Here is a 23,678-nt window from a genome sequence, read left to right as displayed (position 1 = left end):
GAGCTGAACCCAAGAGCCAGACACTTAATTGCCTGAGCCACCCAGGCACCACATCTTCGTTCTTTTAAGTGATAATTCAATCTGCATATGTAACCTATTGCTGTCCACAGGTATCAATGTTTAGCTACTTTGAATGAAGTGCATATACCTTACATTTTAAAATGTTTCCAGGACTTGTCTTAATCACATATGGTAACACATGCAAACACAGAAATGACTGTCACAAAGAAATTTTTATAGTCACCTACCCCTAGAAACAGGAGACAAGCCACACCACGCAGTGCCACATATGGAGAAGCACCAGTCAGTCATGAGGCATGGGGAGCAGGCGAGACTCTTTGCCGTGGTTCTCATGGGAAGTGCTGGGCAAGATAGGTAAGTAAGCTAAGCAGGTTTAGGATTGGCTAGTCTGGATTATCTCAGTAGGCTTTGGGTGTAGGGGTTCCCAACCCTCAAGTGATAAGCATAGGAGAATATTGGCCTAGAATGTAAAAGCCTAATGGGAGGCATGCGCTCTAGGTTTTCTGGTTTGCATACAAAAGGTGCCCTCCCAAAAGGGTCATTTACTATCTTTAGGAAGTAGCTAACCCTGGGAGAGGCAGTTCCCAACAAGGTTCCAGATACTAGAGCTTCAAAAATACAGAAAATAAGAAAATATAGTTAATATAACTTATTTCCATTTACATCACTTTATCTGCTCCGTATTTCAAATATAATTATCCTAAGACTTTCTTCTCTCTCTCTCTCTCTAGATAGATAGATATAGATATAGAGATAAATAAATAGACTCCATATCACAAAGTATTGTAATTTTGGCTTCAAACAGAAAATATGATTTAAGGAACTCAAAAGATGTAAGAGAGTCTATTAATATTTATTTTGCCCATTCTGATATTCTTCACTTTCTGAAGTTCTAATTCTTATGTTCTCATTTCCTATCTGTTTATAGAAAATTCTTTAGTCATTCTTTAAGGGTTGATTTGCTTACAGCAAATTGTCCTCCTTTCCCCTCATCCAAGAATGTCTATCTTTTCTTTATTCATGAAGGATATGTTCTCAGGAAATAAAATTTACAGTTTACAGTTCTTCTTTTTCAGTACTTGCAGATTATGTATCGCTTCCTTCTGGCCTCCACGGTTTCAGATGAGAAATCTCGTGTCATCTGAATTGCTGTTTCCCTGTAAGTAATGAACTATTTCTCTCTGGCTGCTTTCAAGGTTTGTTTGTCTTTTCTTTACTGAAGTTTAATTATGATCTGTCTTGCTATGGATTTCTTTTCGCTTTAAACTATTTGGAGTTTACTAGCCTTCTGAATCTCTAGGTTTATGTATTTCATCACAAGTTTTCAGATATTGTATCTTTGAATAGTGTTTCAGTCACAAGCTCTCCTCTCCCTCTAGGGCTCTGATATGACTGTCATCTCTTTTATTATTTTCCTGTAGGTCCCTGAGACTCTGGGTATTTTTTTTTTCAGTTTATGTTCTCTCTGTTGTTCAGTCTGTGTAGATTCTATTGATCTGTCCTACAGTCACTGATTCTATTCTCCATCATCTCCATCTTCTTGCTCACATCCAGGGAGATATTTATTTAACTTAATGTATTTTATCATTACTAGTATTTCGATTTGGTTCTTTAACTTATATTTTTTTCTCAGATCTTCTGTTCTTTCATTTGTGTGATGAGAATTGAAAATTATTTGTTGAAGCAGAATGTGAAGCACTAATTTACATCGTCTCACTGCAGAAGGGTGGAGTGGAGGTTCTGTTCTCTGATGGGCTCAAGAGAAATGACCAAGAGAAGAAAAGAGAAGGGAAGAAGCAGGATGCCAATGAGCTCTACCTCTTACCACTTCATTCTGCCTCATTGATGCTTGGTGGGGCTGGAGGCTCAGTTCTCCACTGGTCCTGGCTCACAGGTGGAGGGAAGGGAAGCAGAATGCCAACTACCCTGCCTCACGTCACTTCATTTTACCTTGTTGATGCTTCCTAGGGATGTAGATTGTGGTCCCCACTGGATCTCACTGACTCCAGGGAATAGAACGGAATAGGAGTGGCTACTGGCCCTGCTTTATACCTTACTGGATTTTGCTGACATCGGAATGGGAAGAAAAGTGGGCTGCTTATAAGCCCAACTTGTACCAATTTGCCCAGTCTCACTGACAAGAGGTGAAGGTAGAGGTGACTAGATCCTCCAGGCACCAGCTTTTTAAGTCTCACTGTTCCTGGGTGGGGACAAACTGCTTACAACAACACTGCTGACACCTCCCTGGTGGGATATTTTGAACTCCACCTCCTGCCAGGAAAGAAAGAGAAGAGAAGCTCCCCTCTTGGCTCCACCAACACCACTGTGGCAAGGGAACTGGAGCACTGCGCACTTTGGCTGGGGGAAGGATACACTGGTTTTGCTACTTGGCCTCATCAACACAACAGACAGGCAAGGGGAAGGGAATCGAGTGCGCTGCTTGTGCAAAATCATTTCTATGCTAGGCTTTCTGAGGCTATCAGGGTGGGGCACATGTGATTTTTTCCAGTGATGCTAGGCTAGGGTAGAGCAGGAAAAAAAGGACTATGCTGTCTTGGCAAAACCATACGTCCAAGAGATGATAGGGTATTTCATCATATATGAATTGTTTCAATATTTAAAGACAATCCAAGACAGATCTTTCATTTTTATATTCTGATTCTCTTCGTTCTATAATTTCTTTTGGAATGACAAAAATACTGCTAAACATTAAAATGTGTAAAAATCAAGGAATATAAATAAACTAATTAGAATATTCAATGAGACTATCGAGTACCTAGGTTGTTCAGTCGGTCAAGTGTCTATTTTTAGTTCGGGTCATGATCTCACAGTTCCTGAGAAGGAGCCCCGTGTCTGGCTTCTTGAGCAGCCGATTTGAGATTTTCTTTTTCCCACTCTATGCCCCTCCCTCACTTGCTTGCACATGCATGCACATGCTCTTTCTCAAAATAAATATTAAAAAAATTTAAAAAGGAATATTTAATGTGACTATCAATAACAACAACAATATATTTCAAAGTGATGATGATGATTTTTCTAATTACAGGGAAACAGTATCTTCTCAAAGTATGGTTAGGTTTGAAGAAGATACAGGAAACATTCAGATAAGTTGATTTGAGGATAGATAGTATTTTCCCTAAGACAAATGATGAATTCTAGAGGATTGTGCGGTTAAGTCTTAGAGTTTGGAAAGGAGAGGATGTTGTGATAAAAAAGTGGATGTACTGTTGAGTACCAGGTGATGTATGGAAGTGTTGAATCACTATATTGTACACCTGAAACTAATACTGCACTGTATGTGAACTGGAATTTAAATAAAAACCAAAAAAAGTGGATGCACTACTCTTGGGGATATGAAATGCTGAGAATGACCCCGAAGAACTGGTGTTCATATGGTAACTGATATAAAGAGGGCTAACTGTATAATTACATACTTCCAAATGGAAGACAGATAAACGTTGGTGGTAAGATCTCACACTCCCATTATCTTTGGGGATGAGACTTTGGAAATGGGAAAGATCAGATAACTTAGCAAATATAGATTACATATAATGATTTGTTAATAGCTTGACATCAGCCCACCAATTATTCAACATTCTATAACTACTTAAACATATGCATATATTTTGCTATATATGAACTTAGCTTTCTCAAAACTCAGCCCTCACAAGTAACAAACTACAATTGAATCTTTGTACAATGTGGGAGGTTAGAGATGCCAACTCCCCTGCAAAGTCAAAAATCTGCATATAACTTCTGACTCCTAAAGACTTAACTACTAAGAGCCTACTGTTGACTAGAAGCCTTACTGATAACATAAACAGTCGATTAACACATATTTTGTGTGTTGTATGTATCATATACTGTATTCTTACAATAAAATAAGCTAGGGAAAAGAAAATGTTATTAAGAAAATCATAAAGAAGAGATGGGGCACTTGGGTGGCTCAGTCAGTTGAACATCCCACTTCAGCTTGGGTTGTGATCTCACGGTTTGGGAGTTCGAGCCCTACATTGGGCTCTCTACTGATAGTATGAAGCCTGCCTCAGATCCTCTGTCTCACTCTCTCTGCCCCTCCCCTGCTCGAGCTCTCCCTCTCAAAAAGAAACAAATATTAAAAAAAAAAAGAAAACCATAAGGAAGAGAAAATACATTTATAATATGGCACTGTAAAAAAAACCCCGCATATAAGTGGACCTGAGCAGTTCAAACCCATGTTGTTCTAGGATCAACTGTAATGTCAAATATGGAGAGTTAGCTAATGCACTCAGGAAGTGAGTGCTTGTCTGCAAGGTAAGTGTCTTCCTACTTACCTTTTTCCTTCTATCAGTTTTCATCCTGATAGAAGCTGTGATAAATATCACAGTCTCATTTACATATGACAATAAAATGAACAACGTTTAATGATGGCTTCTTCTGTTCCTATCCAGGGGCCAAGGACTCCAAAATATGCCCAGTTACACAGGAAAGGAAATCCATTATAGCTACCGGAATTCAGGAAGAATACACGTAGCAAAAGGTAATGAGTAGTTATGTCTAGTCAAAAAAGAGAAACCCTAGAATGAATGTTTTCATAAAATGCATTTATCATGTACCTTTTAGGAGAAAGCTGAAAAAAAATAAATCTAATCCCTTCTGTACGATTAAATTTTGACTTGTCCACAGAGCTGATGACAGGAGAGAGTTTCAATTGTGTGCTTATTTCCTACTCATGAACATCATGACAACTTATATGCATTTGATCTTACTTTGAGACTTAAATATACATAGGACTGTCAGCTAAAAGAAGAAGAAGAAGAAAACGACAAAAATTTCAGTTCAGGTGTAATTGGATTTTTGACATATTAGATAGAGTTCTGATTACATTTGACAGATGCATATTGATTTTCATTTAAACTCTTCTGATCCAACATACTTTATTTCTGGAATTTTTTTGTTTTAGGCCCTAGTTTCACTGCTTAGTGCTACCAGTCTCTGGCTGAAGTTCCACAGCAATAAAAAATATTAAACTCCATCTTCCAAATTTGGAAAAGTCACTTTTCCATGCAATCATTTATTCCCCCAAACACCAGACCTAGTTCTATATATTTGCTGTGTCTTGCTAGTTATTTAAATCCAAAGATTTAAGATTTTGACTGTCTTGACTTTTTTAAGAGTCCTTCAAGAGGCAGTCCCAAACCAGTGAGGTCAACTCTATGTTATACTTCCACCTATGATGAATGATTTCCTGGATATCCAAATACTGTCCTTGAATTCGTATCTCCATGCACTATCTGCCCTTTGAGACATCTCCATTTCTACCTAAATTATAACAGGTGGCCTGTTGTTGCCTTATCCATAGTGTAAGATTTTCCAAATTTCTGATTTCACTCTTTCCTCACAACTGGAACTATGTGTCATTTCTGCAGCATCAATGTAAATTCAATCAATATGTCTTGTTGAAGGTTTTGGTTATATGTAGAGTTGTCTAGCCATCATTTCCTCAGATATGACAAAAGACCCTTCATCACTCAATATCCATGCAAAGAAGCATGTTATTTTCCAGTATCTTAATATTTAGTATGTTTAATCGACTCAAATTATTCAGGTATGATCTAATTTGTGCAAAGCAATTTGGAACAATTACCGATGTTCTAACACCTGTGAAAAGCAATTTTGCTCAAACTTACTTTAAATTTGAGATAATCTTACTACAAAGTATGTTATCAAGAATTATGTAAGACAAGGGGTGCCTGGCTGGCTCAGCTGATTAAGCATCTGACTTTGGCTAAGGTTGTAATCTCACCATTTGTGAGTTCAAGCCCTGCATCGGGCTCGGCAGTGACCACATGGAGCCTGCTTTGGATTCTCTGTCTCCTTCTCTCTGCCCCTCTCCCATTCTCTCTCTCTTAAAATAAATTAATCAACATAAAAAATAAGTAAGACAAACCAAAAATGTGCTCCCAAGCTGCAGACCACCCTATTTAAGTTATGCTACTGATGCTTTGCACTCACATGGCTGACCTTCTATTATTTCCTTTATACTTTGTCTTGAAAACTTCAGCCAAACCTTATGGAATACTGGGATTAAATATCCATTTAGCATTCTAGCATAGTGGCTTTCTCTTCCTGCTTTTTGTGATACATAAATTTGTGAGTATTCTATGGTTTCACATAAGACATAGATGGTATAGAGTCACATAAGACTCTATCAGCCATTTTATTATATCCATCTTTGCAGGCTAATTCATTCATGACCCTCTTCAAAACTGCACGCTCAGGGCCACCTAGGTGGCTCAGTTGGTTGAGTATCTGACTTCAGCTCAGGTCATGATCTCATAGTTCATGAATTTGAGTCGCACATCAGGCTCGCTGCTATCAGCACAGAGCCCACTTTGTATCCTCTGTTTCCCTCTCAGTGCCCACCCCCCTCTTGCATTCTCTCAAAACTAAATTTAAAAAAATTTAAAAGAAAAAAAACCTTGCACCTCTAGCACCAATTTTCTCTCCTCATCCTCTTTGAATATTGCCTGTCTTTTCCTACTAGCATGTAAATCCCAGTAGGGCAGATATTTTTGTGTGTTTAGCTCCCTGAGGTATCTAGAGAATTTAGAATAGGATCTTAGCAGATAGCAGATCTCAATGAATATTAGTACGTGCATGAATTGAACAAGGAACTGTTTTAGTTGCTGGGAATACCGTAGGGAATAAGAGGAAATATCGTTTATGGGGTGGAACTTAATATAAAGTGGGGGAAAGAAGAGGAAAAAATAAGTAGATGACTACACAATAGGTTTTAATTTAATTGTTTAGGAAGGGAATTAGTGAAGGCTGTTTTCAGGGAAAACTTCTCTAAAGAAGTGACATTGAATGGAGGCATTTAAAGGATTTAGAGGTAGGTGACCAAGAAGGTGGGTAAGAGTGTTCCAAGCAGAAGGGTGAGCATTTTAAATGCTTAAGTAGAAATCAGTTCAGAATGTTGCAGCAGCTAGGTGAAGGGTGTGAGAGAATAGAGAAGGTAAGGTCAGGGGAAAAAAATAAAAGCATGGACTAGATAATGGGGGGGGTCTTTCTGATCCTGCCTCCTAAAGTTTAGGAGATTTAAAACCTAATGGTTTTTATTTTATTTTTAAAATTCTTTTTATTAAAAAATATTTTTCAACGTTTATTTGTTTTTGAAAGAGAGACAAGAGCATGGGTGGGGGGGGGGAGGTCCAGAGAGAGGGAGACACAGAATCTGAAGCAGGCTCCAGGTTTTGAGCTGTTGGCACAGAGCCCAACACGGGGCTTGAACCCACCAACTGTGAGATCATGACCTGAGCTGAAGTCAGATGCTTAACCAACTGAGCCACTCAGGTGCCCCTAAACCTAAAGGTTTTTAAACTCTATCAGTGACTATTTTACAGGGTGCCTGGCTGGCTCAGTCAGGGACACATGTGCCTCTTGATGTAAGGGTCGTGGGTTCAAGCCTCATGTTGGGTGTAGCACTTAAAAAAAAAACAACAAGAAGGTCCAGTGACATATTATTCCATCTCAAAACAGTAATTCTTAGTTTTACATATGCCAATTGATGTCATTTAATTTCTCTTATAGTTATATTACCTGCCTATAATGTTTAAGTAGTGACACATGTCACTCTAACTCTTGTTTTCACAACATGATTTCATACATTCTCAAGAGAGAATTTGATAGCTACAACTCAGGAGGTTTAAAACAGCAAAGTGACAAGATGCAATTTATGTTTTACAGCAGACCACTCTCTTCTGTGAGGAGATCAAAGTATGGGGGCAAGACAAAAGAAGCAATTGTAGTAGTTCAGGTGATATGAATGAATTACTTCAGGCAAAAGTGGTGGAGGTGGAAAAAAGGGGTCAGAAAGAGATACACATTTATGGCTTTGCGATCAGCATTCACTGATAGGCTGGGAGTTTGCAGTGAGGGGGAAAAAAGGAATCAAGTATGACTTAGGTGTTTGGCAAGATGAACTGGATAAATAATAGTGCCATTAACTCAGATGGAGAAATCTCTGAGGAACAAATTAGCTTGCAAGGGGACAGGTATAACAAGAGTACTATTTAGTATGAGACACCTACTAGATATCCATGTGAAGAAGAAAATAAGCAGTTGAAACTCAAGAGAAATTCTGGAGTTGAAGATACAAGTCAGGAGTTTACAATGAATGGATAGGATCCACAAGTCTAAAAGAAATGACCAGGATGATAGTATAACTTGAAAGACAGGATAAATCAAGCTGACATCTAGAGTTCTAATAGCAGATAAAAGACATAAAAGATGATTCACAAGGGCTAAACAGTGACATAGGAGGAAAACCAAAAGTCAGGTTAATATAACATTTCAAGGAGAGAAGAGGCAACGATGTTAAATGCTACTGAGAGATAAAGCACGATAAGGACATAGCATTGACCTGTAGGTTCTGCAACATGAAAGTCATGATTCCCTTGGCAAAAGCAATTTTAGTTGAGATTAGATTCTCACTGAAGTGAATAAGAGAATTGATAATAGAGATAAAAAAGCAGAGACGGGGTGCTTGGATCGCTCAGTTGGTTAAGCACACGACGCTTGATTTCGGCCCAGGTCATAATCTCACGGTTTGTGCATTCAAGCCCTGCATTGGGCTCTGCTCTGACAGTGCAGAGTCTGCTTGGGATTCTGTCTTTCAGGCTCTTTGCCCCTCACCCATGCATGCTATCTCTCTCCAAATAAATAAGTAAACTGAAAAAAGAAAAGGCAGAGACAGTGAAGATAGATAACTTCTTCTAGGAATTTTTCTTTAAAGAAAAATAGAGAAGAGGGTTGGTGGCTGCAGGGGCCATCAGATCAAGGTGTCAATATTATGCTGGCTTGCAACAGGAATATGAACCATTTGACCCTAATAATGAAAATAAACTCAGAGGTTTGTTCTGTTTCGTGTCTTTTTCTTTGTCTCTCACCCATATTCAGCTACGTGTGTGCAAGAGAAGAAAAGGCAGAGCTGGTTGATGTCTATTGTAGGATACTGGACCACTTTTCCTGACACTTCACTCTTCCTCTTTCGTATTATTATATACTCATGGCCAGGGTTTGAATGTGATTAGACTTTGACATTTCCCATGTTAAGGTAGACAGAATATATTTCCCATGTCCAGTGATACCGTGACTTGATTTGTCCAATGGAATGTTGGGGTAGGTTACGGCATACAAGTTGGAACCCTAGAACTTACTTCTCCTCTTGTACTTCTTCCAGCCACAATAAGACCGCATTCTAGGTATATCCCAGAATGAGTAAATGTATAGAACAGCCCTGAAGCTGATACAAAATCTAAAGAACTCAGCTAATCAGCAGATCCACGAGCAAGGAAAATGAATGTTTGTGGGTACAAAACATTCAGATTATGAGGTTGTTTGTTGTTCAGTATTAATGCAGCAATCACTGACAAAATTCATCTGGTTGTGGGTTTGCCTGGTGAATAGAAGACAGACAAACAAGGGAGCTGAAAGCATAAGGAAAGGGAGGAACTATCATGACAGAGTAAATGATCATTTATCAGAAATTGTGGGTATAAATGCTCAATAGAATGGAATGCATTTACTTGTATCACAAGCATCTCATAATGGAATCTGTCTAATGCCTTGTAGAAAACAAAGAACATAATTATTACATATTTCCTAAGATCTGAGAGTTTAGCAAAATATAGACATTGCCTTACGAGTACAAAGCCAATATATACTCAATAGAAATTATAGTTCGAATTTTGAAGTCTGATATTTTCCTGGGCTAGTGATACACTACGCAATGTTCTCTCATGCCACTGGGGAGTTGGTGGCAGTGAGCCGTCACCCACCTGAGCATGACGGTGAACAGCTGGTACACTTTCTGTTCTTCACTTTCACTATAGTATTCAACAAAGTACTCGAGATATTCCACACCCTTTGCCCTAGATGATTTTGCCCAACTGCAGGCTAAGGCAGCTATTCTGGTTTAAAGATTTAACGTCGATCAGGCTACGCTTTGATGTTTGGTAGGCTAGAGGTGTTACGTGCATTTTCAACTTACATTGTTTTCAATTTACAATGGCTCTATTGGGATATAATGGTATTTTAAGTCATGGAAGATCTGTAAAACTAGGTTAAAGTGTTAGAGCTTACTATTAATCGATCCATGCTATTATTACTATTCATGTTTGTTTTCATTATAAGCATTCTATATGATTTTAATGACATAGCAATAATTTTTGAAGGAATTAACATAAACGAACCAGCTAGCATTAGAATCCTCCTGGTTATACTTTAAAAAAAAATGTTTACTTATTTATTTTTAAAAAACAGAGCGTAAGTGGAGGAGGGACAAAGAGAGAAGGAGACACAGACTCCAAAGCAGGTTTCAGGCTCTGAGCTGTCAGCACAGAGCCTGACATGGGGCTTGAACCCATGAACCATGAAGTCATGACCCGAGCCAAAGTCAGACACTTAACCTACTGAGCCACCCAGGCGCCCCATGAAGTGACAGATTTTTTTAAATGAAAAAATTTAATAGGTCTAGACCCTCTATTACCCTAGAGGGTAAATTTCTTGCCTAAAGTTATATGAATTGGCAGCAAGGTAGAGTTCATTGTAACCATATCAGGAAAACACTTTCTGTGCACCATTTACTGGGTCACTCAAATATTTTATTATGAAGAAACTTTTTTACTGAAGTGCAATTCTCTTAAATAGTATTTATGATCATGGAATTTTGTTTATAAAGTGATACCTAAAGACATATTAGCTGTCAGCACAGAGTCTGATGCAGGGCTTGAAACCACGAACCGTGAGACCATGACCTGAGCCAAAGTCAGAAGCTTAACTGACTGAGCCACCCAGGCACCCCAAGACCTACTAACTTTTAATTCCTTTTGGCTTATTTCTCTTCTGATGATATTTATTTTATTTTTTAAATTTACAATGGTAATAATCTGTTTTAAATGTAGCAGCTTTTATTTCTGGATGAAATGGGATTTTTACTGGCAAGGAATTATTTATATATTTTAAATCTTGCTACTTTATACTTTACTAATAATGAATATAACTGAGAAAACATGGGTGCTGCCCTTAAAGCTTTCAACTTATAAATTACATATTCTTTCAGCAAGTAATTTCTACTGATTATAGCAAGGACTCCAAAATTAGAATAACATCCATATTAATAATGAATGTGGTAGGAACAACAATAAATAGCAAAATTATTATCCTATAAAGGCCTTAAGACACAGCATTTTGGCTTGCCTTCATGTTTACTATCTGGATTAATACTGAATTAGAATATATTATCTTGGTGAATCATTATTGGGATAACAAATATTGCTTAAAATATACTTTCTTATTTGGAGGATAATGCATAATATTTTATATAGTAATAACATAAAAATAAGGAAAACTGTATTTTTTTTCCTAGAAAAAGATTTTGGCTTTCATTCACTGGCAATAATATAACTGAGTTGTAGCTATGAAATTCTCTCTTGAGAATTTATGAAGTCATGTTGTGAAAACAAGAGTTAGAGTGATAGGTGTCACTACTTAAACATTATAGGCAGGTAATATAACTACAAGAGAAATTAAGTGACTGATCAAGTGGCACATGTAAAACTAAGAATTACTGTTTTAAAATGGAATAATATGTCACTGGACCTTCTTGGGTTTTTTTTAAGTGCTACATCCAACATGAGGCTTGAACCCATGACCCTGACATCAAGAGGCACATGCATCCCTGACTGAGCCAGCCAGGCACCCTGTACAATAGTCACTAACAGAGTTTTGTTCTTACTTCCTAAATATCCTACAGTGATAATGGGCTATTTTTTAAACAACATCAAATTTAATTATCTATATCTGTGGTTTTTAATGTGTTATACTGAGAAGAGAGAAAAGGTTTAGACTTATCAGATATTAACATATGGTATAAGGAAATCACAATTTCTACTAAAAGACAACATAGTGAATGGGAGAAGATATTTGCAAATGACATATCTGATACAGAGTTAGTATCCAAAATATATAAAGAACCTACACAAGCCAACACCATAAAAACTAAATAACCCAATTAAAAAATGGGCAGATGACAGACACACAGACAGATGGCCAACAGACACATGAAAAGATGCTGAATGTCTCTAACATCAGGGAAATGTAAATCAAAACCACAATGAAATATCACCTCACATCTGTCAGAATGGCTATAATCCAAAACAGAACAAACCACAAGCAAGGATGTGGAGAAAAAGGAACCCTAGTGCACTGCTGGTGGAAACGTAAACTGGCACAGCCATTGTGAAAACCAGTATGGGGTTCCCTAAGGAATTACAAGTAGAACTATTAAATGATGCAGCAATTTCACTGCTGGGTATTTACCCGAAGAATATAAAAACAGTAAATCAAAAAGATATATGTACCCCTAGATTTATTGTGGTATTATTTACAATAGCCAAATTATAAAAACAGCCTAGTATTCGTACATGGAATGGATAAAGATGTAGTGTATATATGCAATAAGATATTACTCAGCCATGAAAAAGAACACAGTCTTGCCATTTGCTACAAATGAATGGATAGAGAGCATCTAATGTTAAGTGAAATGTCCAAGAAAGACAAATACCACATGATTTTACTTGTAGGTAGAATTTAAGAAACAACAACTAAGCAAAGAAAAAAGAGACACACAGAAAAGCAGACTCTTAATGATGGAGAACTGATGGTTACCAGAGGGGAGGTAGGTGGAGGGATGGGTGAAACAGGTGAAGGGGTTTAAGAGTACATTTATCATGAAGAACAATGTATAGAGAAATGTATAGAATTCTGAATCACTATATTGTACACCTGAAACTAATATAATACTTTATATTAACTATATTGGCATACATTTTTAATTATAATTTTTAAAATGATACTGGCTAGTTATAGAGTAGCTAATTAATGAAACAACACAGAGAATGACCATAAATAGATCACAGAGTATGTATGAATATTAATTGTCTTATTAATATATCCATCAATTAATATATTAATAACACTAAAGCTACTAAACAGTTAATATATTTAATCAGGAATCACTCTATTATATAATAGTATATTTCCCTAGAAATCAAATATGAATCATTATTTATGTATATTAATTGATTAATTAATAATGTATTATATATTAATTATATTAATGATTACCCTGATGACCACAACCTAAACTGAGGCTCTAAATCTTTTCTTTAAACTAAAGATAAAATCTAATAAGCCCTTACAGAGATTATCAACATTGTGTCAAATGTTTTGAATAGTATACTAATCTCTTTACTAGTGCAGCAGGGAATGTCAAGAGTACTTAAGTAATATAATAGTCACTATATAATAATATTTTTAATTATATTAATCTTCCTCATGAAAATGATTAAAGATTTTCTATTTTTGAGCAAAGAATACTCTTACTGTTTCCAGTAAAGGCTTTATGTGTTTTAGGAAGCAGTAAGAAAATAGTTACCTGTTGCATTTAAAATCAGTAATAAAATACTAAGTATAAATAATCACAAAAGTAGCTTAGATAATTAGACAAAAATTGTGTATTTACTGTTCCTCTCATATCACAAAAAAGAAATATATTATCTATTAATAATATAATTATTAATATAATGGTTATAGAATAATTAATATAATTTATATTATAATATAATTAATATATAATGATTTGGAGCATGATTTGTTCATTAGACACATGCAAAATATATAAAAAAGATATTAGAAAATATATTTAAAAAATACAAGTTATACATTTCTAAAGACAAAAAGTTGATGAACTAGTAAAAAATACGTAAAATGGACATTGATACAAAGATTCAGTATCCTAGAAATGTTTCCTACAGGTATAAAGTTAAAATTTCAATGATAAATTTAAAATAATTCTAATAAATATTCTATCCGGTTTTCTCTAGAGGCAATCAAGTTTGTTATAAAGGTCATATGGATGTGTAAACAAGAAAGAAGAACCAGTATAACTCTGAGAAGAAAAAGTAATATGAGAGAGCTATCTTCAACACATAGTAAAGCACATCAGAAAGCCTCTCTAATTAACAAAGCACAGTTTCGGCTCACAAAGACAGATCAGTGGAAGTGCAGTCATAACCCAGAAAGAAACCAAATACACATGGCAGTGTAGTCCATGTAATGTTGACATATCAAATCAGCACAGACAAAATGGTAGCTTTTTAAATAAATCTTGAAGAAATAGACAACCATTTGGATATACAGATGGAGGGAAAAACCAAATCACTAGATTTAAAAGACTCAATCACTCAATATTTCTATCAATATTTCTAAGATATTGGTTACCCCCAAATCAGTGCATGATTTCCATACAATTCACATATAAATCCTAGCAAGGGGTGTGTGTGTGTCTATGTGCCTGTGTATCTGTGTGTGTTTGGAAATTAACTAGCTGATTCTAAAAGTCTGATAAAAGCACAGAGGATTTAGAATAACTATAAAATCTTGAAGAATAGGAAAACTTGGAAGGATTTATGTTACCACATATGAAGACTTGCCATACAGTAGTTAAGATAGTACGGTATTGGCACAAGGATAGATGAGCGGACAACAGAAACCAAACAGAAAGTCCAACAATAGACTCACATACATACTAACCAAGGTCAAACTGCTTTCCTCGGGCAGAATGCATTTAATGATAGACTGATGGAGGCAGTAGGCTGGGAGTGGCAGGGGAGGGTAGGTGAGGGGGTCAAGGAGATGGAGGTATAAAATCCCAGCCTCCTCATCTCCAGCTGGTGCAACTGTGAAGAGCCAGCCTAGTTTCATTGCTTGCCATGTGTGAGCTGACACCTTTGTCCCCACCTTCCCCCTCCGTTCAGTCTTGCTTCATTCTCTTCTTCCCCAGTGGCTTTGATCCTGAGAGCATTCCCTAAGAAACTTCCCAAATACTAACCTCCTTCTCAGATTCTCCTTCCCAGGAAAACTATTTTTGCAAAAATTATTCTTCAGATAGTTCTGAGAGAAACTTGGGCAGATATTTAAAATTTTTATTACATTATTTAGTGACAGACAATTTACAGTTGTCTTCTATTTATAGCAGTAGTATATAGTTGGGTAGAGCCCAACTGTACTCAAACCCAAGCTCCAGTATATATACACTGCGGGTGTGATCTTGGACATAACTCCTAAATGTCTCAGTATACATATCTAACATAGGGGTGTCAATACAATCTATCTCACAGCGCTATTGTGAGGACTAAATCCATTAATATTTGTAAAGTGGTTTATTTATTTATTTATTTATTTTTTAATTTTTTTAAATGTTTTATTTATTTTTGATACAGAGAGAGACAGAGCATGAGAGGGGGAGGGGCAGAGAGAGAAGGAGACACAGAACCAGAAGCAGGCTCCAGGCTCTGAGCTAGCTGTCAGCATAGAGCCTGACGCGGGGCTCGAACCCACGAAAGTGAGATCTGACCTGAGCCGAAGTCGGAGGCTTAACCGACTGAGCCACCCAGGCGCCCCTAAAGTGGTTTTTTTAATGTTACTTATTTTTGAGATTGAGAGAGAGTGTGCATGAGTGTGAGTGGCAGAGGGGCAGAGAGAGAGGGGCAGAGGATCTGAAGTGGGCTCCACACGGACTGCAGAGAGCCTGATGCTGGGCTCAAACTGTGAAAATCACGACCTGAGCCAAAGTCAGACGCTTAACTGACTGAGCAACCCAGATGCTCCTGTAAAGTGAAATAGCTCCTTGCTCAGAGTACATTGCTATTGGTCACAGCAAGTGACGCTGTTTCCCATTAAAATACTATTAAGTAAATTATTATATGGCTGATACAAAGGTATGTCAGAATTTGTGAAGATGGTCTATGTATAACTGAAATTTGGTGATTTTTTTTTAATGTTTATTAATCTTTGAAAGAGACAGACAGAGCGCGAGCCAGGGAGGGGCAGAGAAATTGGGAGATACAGAATTTAAGCAGGCTCCAGGCTTGAGCTGTCAGCACAGAGCCTGACGCAGGGCTCAAACTCAAGAACCTCGAGATCATGACCTGAGCTGAAGTTAGATGCTTAACTGACTGAGCCACCCAGGGGTCCCTGGTGATAATTTTATTGAAAATGTTCAATAAGAGTAGACCACATAAAGGATTAGGGATATCAAAAGGAAGAACAAAGTTGGATATTTTTAAAAATACAGATAGAAATATGGAAATAGATAACTACTGTTCTATAAGAAATTCTTTTCCAGAAAACTAGTATTCACCTAGGGTAACAAAACTCTTTCATTAATGAGTGATTGATGAACACTAAAATCATTTGTTTAGCAATTGTTTCAACTAGAAAACATAGATTTCAGAGAAAAAAACTATTATTTATTTCTTTATTCACTTTCAGAAACATATTTCTTGGTATATACCAGCAGCATGCTATCTTATTTCCTATAAAACTGAAGAACACCAGGAATCTATCTTTGTGTTTACCTATTTTCACCTACATAAACAATACTAGTAACCAATACTTGTACCTAATTTTAGTGGTTAGAAATTTCTTCACATAGATAATTTTATTTATTCTTCAAAAAAATCCTATTTGGTGAAATTGGTTTCATTTTTTACGAGGCTCAGCATAGGTTTTAGAGAATATAGAAACTAGGTTAAACTAATACAACTTTTCCCGGTTACAGTCAAAACCAGAACACAACACATTCTCAGAATACAAGGCTAATGCGAGTCCGCGTAGCTTGGGTCTCTTCCTAGAGTCCTAGGTCTAATTTTATATATACATATATTTGTAATGTAGCACTTTATTCTCTAGAGCTATATAGTGTGATATATATATTAAGAGTAATCCTCCTAACACACACAACCCAGCCCTGATTTGTTAAATGTCACAGTCAGAGAACCCAGGAAAATGTTACAGCTAAGATATTTTTTCTCAAGGGCTTAATCTTGATTTTGCTTCAGTAACATTTGATTACTTCCTACTTGAAAGAGAAAAAGAACACTTCAAATCTTATAAATGTATCAGCTTTGTAGCAGGATGTCTTCTGAGATCACAATTCACCTATACCCTTATGTCAGTCTTGGTTATTCTACCTAATTACATGTGTAGACAAGAATAAGATTCAAAGTGAAAACTTGGCAGGTTAACATTCTTCACTGACAGAAGACTCCTTCCCCCTCCCCCGCACCACCCCCTCCGGTCTAACTCCTGTCACGAATTTGAGAGGATGATAACAGAAACAACAGTGAAGTTATTAAAAACAAAATCAAGTATTAAGCTATCTACACCATAGCATGGAACTCATTCTAAGGACAAAAAATTTCAGAAAAAAAAAAAAAGTTTTCTTAGAGGAATCAAATGGATGAGAATGTCTTTTTCCAGTGTAAAAAACCAGGGGCAATGGCTAGAATCCTAGTCTTCGTCGATACCTTAATATACAGAGATCCAATTTTATTGAAAGGTTTTATTTTTTTAATGTTTATTTATTTATTTTTGATAGAGAGAGAGAGGGAGGGAGGGAGGGAGGGAGAGAACACGAGCAGGGGAGGGGCACAGAGAGAGGGAGAGAGAATCCCAAGCACTCTCCACACTCACCATGGAGCCCTATATGGGGTTCGAACTCATGAATCATGAGATCATGACCTGATCTGAAATTAAGAGTAGGATGCTTTACCGACTGAGTCACTCAGGTGCCCCTATTAAAGGATTTTATGAATATAATGGAACTAAAATTTCAGAAAGAAGTTAATATGAGACTGTTTGGAGAATTATTTTTATCTACATCAAATATTTGTCAAAACGTTCCTGACATCAGGTTGAGACTAGGATGATGCACAGAAGAGCTAACCATGAAATAAAACGGTAGCACTCACGCTGGGAAACATACACTACTCATCTTAGCAGCTCTCGGTGGTCTCACTTTAATGCTGGGCACTTCACTGGATTGAACTGAATGCACTGTCATAGTATACGGCACTCTGGAGGGTTCGAGTTTAGAACCTCAGTTCATCTGATTTACAAACATATGTTTCTTAGCAAGATATATATTCCAAAAGCATGTCGTTTTCCTCTATATGGAAATATAGACAGCATTAGAAAATAAAAAAGTCCTAGGAAACACTGTCATAAAGGGAACTCTGTGTAAGCTGAGATTTCTTAAATTTAACCACAGAACTTAGTTTTTCTTTTTTCTTACATCATACTTATTTCTATCTCTTGAAATTAGTATTTCACTATACATTTAGGTGAACAATGGTCAAGAATTAGATAATCTTTGGGGCGCCTGGGTGGCTCAACTGGTTAAGTGTACAACTCTTGGTTTCAGCTCAGGTCATGGTCTCACGGTTTGGTGAGTTAGAGCCGCCTCTGGGGCTCTTTACTGACAGCACAGAGCCTGCTTGGGATTCTCTCTGTCTCCCTCTCTTTCTGCTCCTCCCCCACTCATGCAGTTTCTGTCTCTCTCAAAAATAAATAAACTTAAAAAAAAAAAGAATAAGATGATCTTTATAGTTCTCAAATACTCACCAAGGAAATGTTCCTTGTACAAGTGTAAAGCCTTAGCTTTAGGGTTATAAATACTTTACATGGTATATGAGATTATCCCTACAGGTAATTTTTACAGCAAGGCCAATGAATCCGTAAGTCCCTAAAAACACCAATAGCAGTGTAAGAAACAGAGCATCCGATTCTGTTGTTCCCTTACTGTTAATGCTCTCCAAATCATCACTAACACACCTAACACTAATGCCACATAAGAACACCAGAGCAAACAAGACATTTCTAGAGAAAGTTTTTAGAGAAAACAAACCCCTTTGGAGATCTTATTGTATAGAGCAGCAGGAAGTGCGCCTTGAACTGCTGACCCGCTGCAGAGACAGGGTATGCATTGTTTATTGAAAAAAAAAAACAAACAAATCACATAAGACACTAGGGAAATCAATAAGGAATCCAGGAGAAAACCAAATTAAATTTGGAAACCATGTAAAGACAATAAGAACAATATAAATTTTAATTAAGAAAGTACTTTCAGATTCTCTTTTCAAATTAGGAAATTTAAAATTGGAATACACAATGTTAGGCTCTGTGTTGCATAGAAATTACATTATATATAATTACTAACTGGATTACTTATTTATTTAAATTTGAAGAAATGTTAAAAATCACTTGCTGAAGAATAAAGAACTGGAAATCAAAAAACCCAAACAAGGAACATCATTTAAATACATGAGCAGTGCAAAAACTAAACATCAGTGATACAAAGTTTGTAAAATAATACAATAAGATTATTGACTTTGGTAAAGGAAACAATGATTTCCATAATTCCCATGTACAACTCAATAAAATAATACAATAAGATTATTGACTTTGGTAAAGGAAACAATGATTTCCATAATTCCCATGTACAACTCAACATTTAGAGTAAGCAAAGTTTTCAATTAGCAATAATCACGCCTCGGATAAACCTCATTGGCTACAATACTGCCACCACGCAAAGCGCAACGTGCTTTTCAGAAACTATGTTGTGGTTTGCATTCCTTGAGGCAGTATTTGTTCAAATTTCACCATGGTTTCAATGAAAAATAAAGATAAAAAGAAAAACAAAAATTTAGGTGGCTATCATTTAAATCAAGATCTATTTGAATATCAGTGACTATGAACATATTGCAAATGTTTACAATTTTTTAATGTGTTACAGAGAAATTGACAACAAAGACTTTGAAGTCGGATACAAGCAGGCTCAGCGTTACCATTAAGCAACTGTCTTGATTTTGTGTTAGTTAATTTTCTGAACTGCAATCTCCTCAATTCAATAAAGTTGTATCGAATGAAATAAAATAATGAGATTTAGGATACTAACATAAATACTACAATAAATAGAAAAAAGTCAAGAAACTATTTGTATTGGGATGCTAGTAGTAGTTAGTGATTTCAGTTAGTCTTTTTGCATTAAGACAATTCAGGGGACGCCTGGGTGGCTCAGTCAGTTAAGCGTCCAACTTCGGCTCAGGTCATGATCTCATGTTTCATGGGTTCAAGCCCCGCATTGGATCTGTCCTGACAGCTCAGAGCCTGGAGCCTGCTTCATATTCTGTGTCGCCCTCTCTCCTGACCCTCCCCAACTTGTACTGTGTGTCTCTCTCTCAAAAATAAACATTAAAAAATTTAAGATAATTCATATTTTATCATCTTTACCAAAATTGTTATGATTAATTTAATATAATTTAAAAATATTATTTTAAGCAAATTAGTATTTTTTGAGCTATAGATTTTTAAGCAACTTCATTATTTTTTATGTGTTAGATTTTTTCCTATTCATCATGGTGCAGGTGGGATGATTAATTTATAGTACAAAGAGATGAGTATCCTATAATAAATTTTCATAGAATCATTAGCTTTGTAAAGATGCAATTATTTTTCATGATTATGAATAGTTTTAGCATACTATTTATTTTTAATTTTCCAAAACCTTCTTTGACTCACGCACTCAGGTATTAAGTGGTAGGATTTTGACCATTCAAAGTCTCAAAGATAAAATATTTTACAAGTTGTACTTCTATGTTATGGAATGAAAACTGGTGAAGAGATAATGAATATATATAAAAGTTATACTATCCACGTTTTTCTAGCAACTTACTAACACTTGTCTCCACATTTTTAATTATATAATTATTATTAAATAGCACTAGGACAATAGACATATAATTTCATCATCTCTGAAATACAAATATATAGAATATATAGAATGACAGATCATAATGTAGAAATCCATACCTTGTGTATGACTGAGACCACTAAACTTGAAGGCAGAAGTCTGCTTGAAGAACTTACACCAGGACGGGTCAAGGGTGAGATGCTTGGGCTTTTCCTGACCTAATAAAAATATAAAAAGATATTATTCAATGTCACATTCAGTAGAGATTGAAAGAGAATCAAAACTCCCCTCTAGTGGGAAATTTCTTGGATAATTATTTTTCAAAGTATATTTTAAGATGACATTTAAATGTCATTTTTGAAGAATATATCCAACATTAAAAATAGTTTTCTCTATAATATTAAAAATGTTATAAAATCAACTCGTACATTCTTAGAATTTTAATTTAAATCACTCAAACAACAGATATGACTGAGAGCCTGTTTGAGCCCACTCTCTGCAAATGAATATGCTTTGAAAATAATGTAAACCAATAAATGCAAAACCAATTACCCAAAACATACTAGCTATATAACAAGTACTTGCTTTTAGCGCTACCATATATAAAAGATAAAAATTTATGTCATCACAAGCATTAATATATAATTTTAAAGACATTGTCCTTGGAGAGAAATTTGAGTGCATATTATAGCCCCTATGAAGAGGATTTTTGTAACATATAGTAAAATTGTATATTTATTTACTATTTTCCCTATCAGTACTACTTACAGAAATAGACCTTAAATATACATCTCAAACATGAAACAATATATATGTAGGGGAATTATTTATAAAGCAATATGCACTGGGGCATTATATATATATTATATATATTTATATAGCAAATTATTAGAGACTCCTTTATCCCTATTGTTATTTTCTTTTGCTCTTCAATAAAACTATTGATGTCTGGAAAAGAATCCACTTATATTTACACATTTGAATCAAATCACTAATACTGCCTTTAAATTTGAATTCAGCAAAAAGAGTGAATAATCTGAAGACGATCGCTATCTCAGTAGAAAAGAAATTAAAACAGCAGCTTTATATGCATCAAATACTGCTTCATTCATTTATGTAAGTTTCAGGTATATATTCTGTGATATTTCACAAGCAGAATGCCATAATGTATAAATGTTTTTGTGTATGTATATTGCAGATCCAGCAGTTTTGAAATGTGCATATGACAGTTTTGAGCACAAAATAGGTATCAGTAAATAATCACTTCCTGCTCTGCCAACAGATATGCCAACACTGAAATACTCATTTAGGTAGGAATAAAGCTAAGATTTGCTACAACCCCCGCCATTAAGTAGCACAAATTAGCAGGTCTGGAATGTGGTTATATGAGTAAGGGCACACGCATATAAATAAAGGAGATGTGTCTTTAAATCCCTAATAGGTACATCAGGCCCTAATTTCTAATGTTTTGACACAGACCCCTCCGAGGCTACTGTTCCTTTTTCCACCTTTATTCCTGGCTAAATAGAGTGGAAAGTTGACGGCAGGGGCTGGGGAGGAGGGCATTATTACTGATCAGAGAGGATTGTGGGAACTGAGTCCACTGATACCAGTCACTGAGCAAGGGTGCATGTCCAGGCGGAACAAGGAGGCCAACACAGGAAATCCAAGCATGTGTTGATGAGGCAGAGCCAGGGTCTGATGGCAGAGTGAAAATGAGAAAGAAGAGATCTGAAGAGCTGAGAAAATGTGAAAGGAGGGTCAGTCAGAGATATTTCGTGAGGTCCTGTGATTGGATGGAGGGAGGCCTTTTTCCCTGAGATCTTAGGGGAGGAAGCAAAATGAGAGGCAAGTGCCATTCTTTACAGCCTTATCATTATAGGACTTTATACGCACCATCTGTAAGCACACAACTTAGAATGCCAGTTAAGTGGTCCTGGAGAAGACATCTAGACGTGATGAGGTCAAGACACTGTTCAATCACTTACTGCATGGCTTTGGAAAATCTCTAAGCCTCAGGTTCCACATCTGAGAAGCCTTCAAGAGTCGTTTTTTATTTTTATTTATTTATTTTTAACTTTTTTAATGTGTATTATTGAGATAGAGAGAAACAGACCATGAGTAGGGAGGGGCAGAGACAGGGAGACACAGAATCCAAAGCAGGCTCCAGGCTCTGAGAGGTCAGCACAGAGCCCGATGCGGGGCTCAAACCCATGAACTGTGAGATCATGACCTGAGCCGAAGTTGGACGCTTAACCAACTGAGCCAACCAGGCACCACAAGAGTCTTATTTTAAAGATGGGGTATAGTCACATTAACAGAGCTCAAGTGTGGTACAAAGTGAGTGTAAAACAAATGTGAGTGCCCTAGGATATTTAAAGCTTTTGTGAAGTAGTATCCTGCTCCTCATGGGGCTCATTAACAGTCTGTTTTGGACACATCTCTACTATTCTCTTAGCATTTAGGCTATCTCTTCTCTAGCCTCCCTATCTCATCCACCACTTAAAGATTGCGTGAAGTAAGATATGAATAGACTCCTGAACTATAATCTTTTCTAGCACCTTGCCTTGTGTAATGTTCAACTGAAGAAGCTTAGAGAAAGGGCACCTGGGTGGCTTAGTTGGTTAAGCATCTGCCTTTGGCTCAGGTCATAATCTCATGGCCTGTGAGTTTGAGCCCCGTGTCGGGCTCTGCGCTGACAGCTCAGAGCTTGGAGCCTACTTCAGATTCTGTGTCTCCCTCTCTGTCTGCCCCGTACCCACTCGCACTCTGTCTCTTTCTCTCTCAGAAAGAAATAAACTTAAAAAAAATTTTAGAAAAGCTTAGAGACAACACACAATAGAATTAAAAAATTAAACAGAATTTATTTTTGAGAGACAGAGTGTGAGCAAGGGACAGGCAGAGAGAGAATGAGACACAGAGTCTGAAGCAGGCTCCAGGTACTGAGCTGTCAGCACAGAGCCCGAGGCGGGGTGTGAACCCATGAACTGCGAGATCATGACCTGAACTGAAGTCAGCT

The 23,678-nt window shown here is 36.5% G+C and overlaps 1 protein-coding gene and 1 non-coding gene across 2 annotated transcripts in view; both read right to left on the bottom strand.

Moving 5' to 3' along the window:
• Window positions 1-23,678, bottom strand: part of CFAP47 (cilia and flagella associated protein 47) — a 493,477-nt gene that overhangs the window by 58,717 nt on the left and 411,082 nt on the right. Inside the window, exon 59 of the mRNA XM_029929640.1 lies at window positions 20,779-20,877. Coding sequence (XP_029785500.1) covers window positions 20,779-20,877 — 99 coding nt within the window. The remainder of the gene's footprint in view (window positions 1-20,778; window positions 20,878-23,678) is intronic.
• LOC115284427 lies at window positions 19,370-19,503 on the bottom strand. Its single transcript, XR_003905185.1, has one exon. It is a non-coding gene; the product is annotated as a U4 spliceosomal RNA (small nuclear RNA).

This window comes from Suricata suricatta, chromosome X (genome assembly GCF_006229205.1).
Source record: "Suricata suricatta isolate VVHF042 chromosome X, meerkat_22Aug2017_6uvM2_HiC, whole genome shotgun sequence".
In the NCBI taxonomy this organism is placed as follows: domain Eukaryota; kingdom Metazoa; phylum Chordata; class Mammalia; order Carnivora; family Herpestidae; genus Suricata; species Suricata suricatta.
This window is presented reverse-complemented; position numbering and strand designations above follow the sequence as displayed.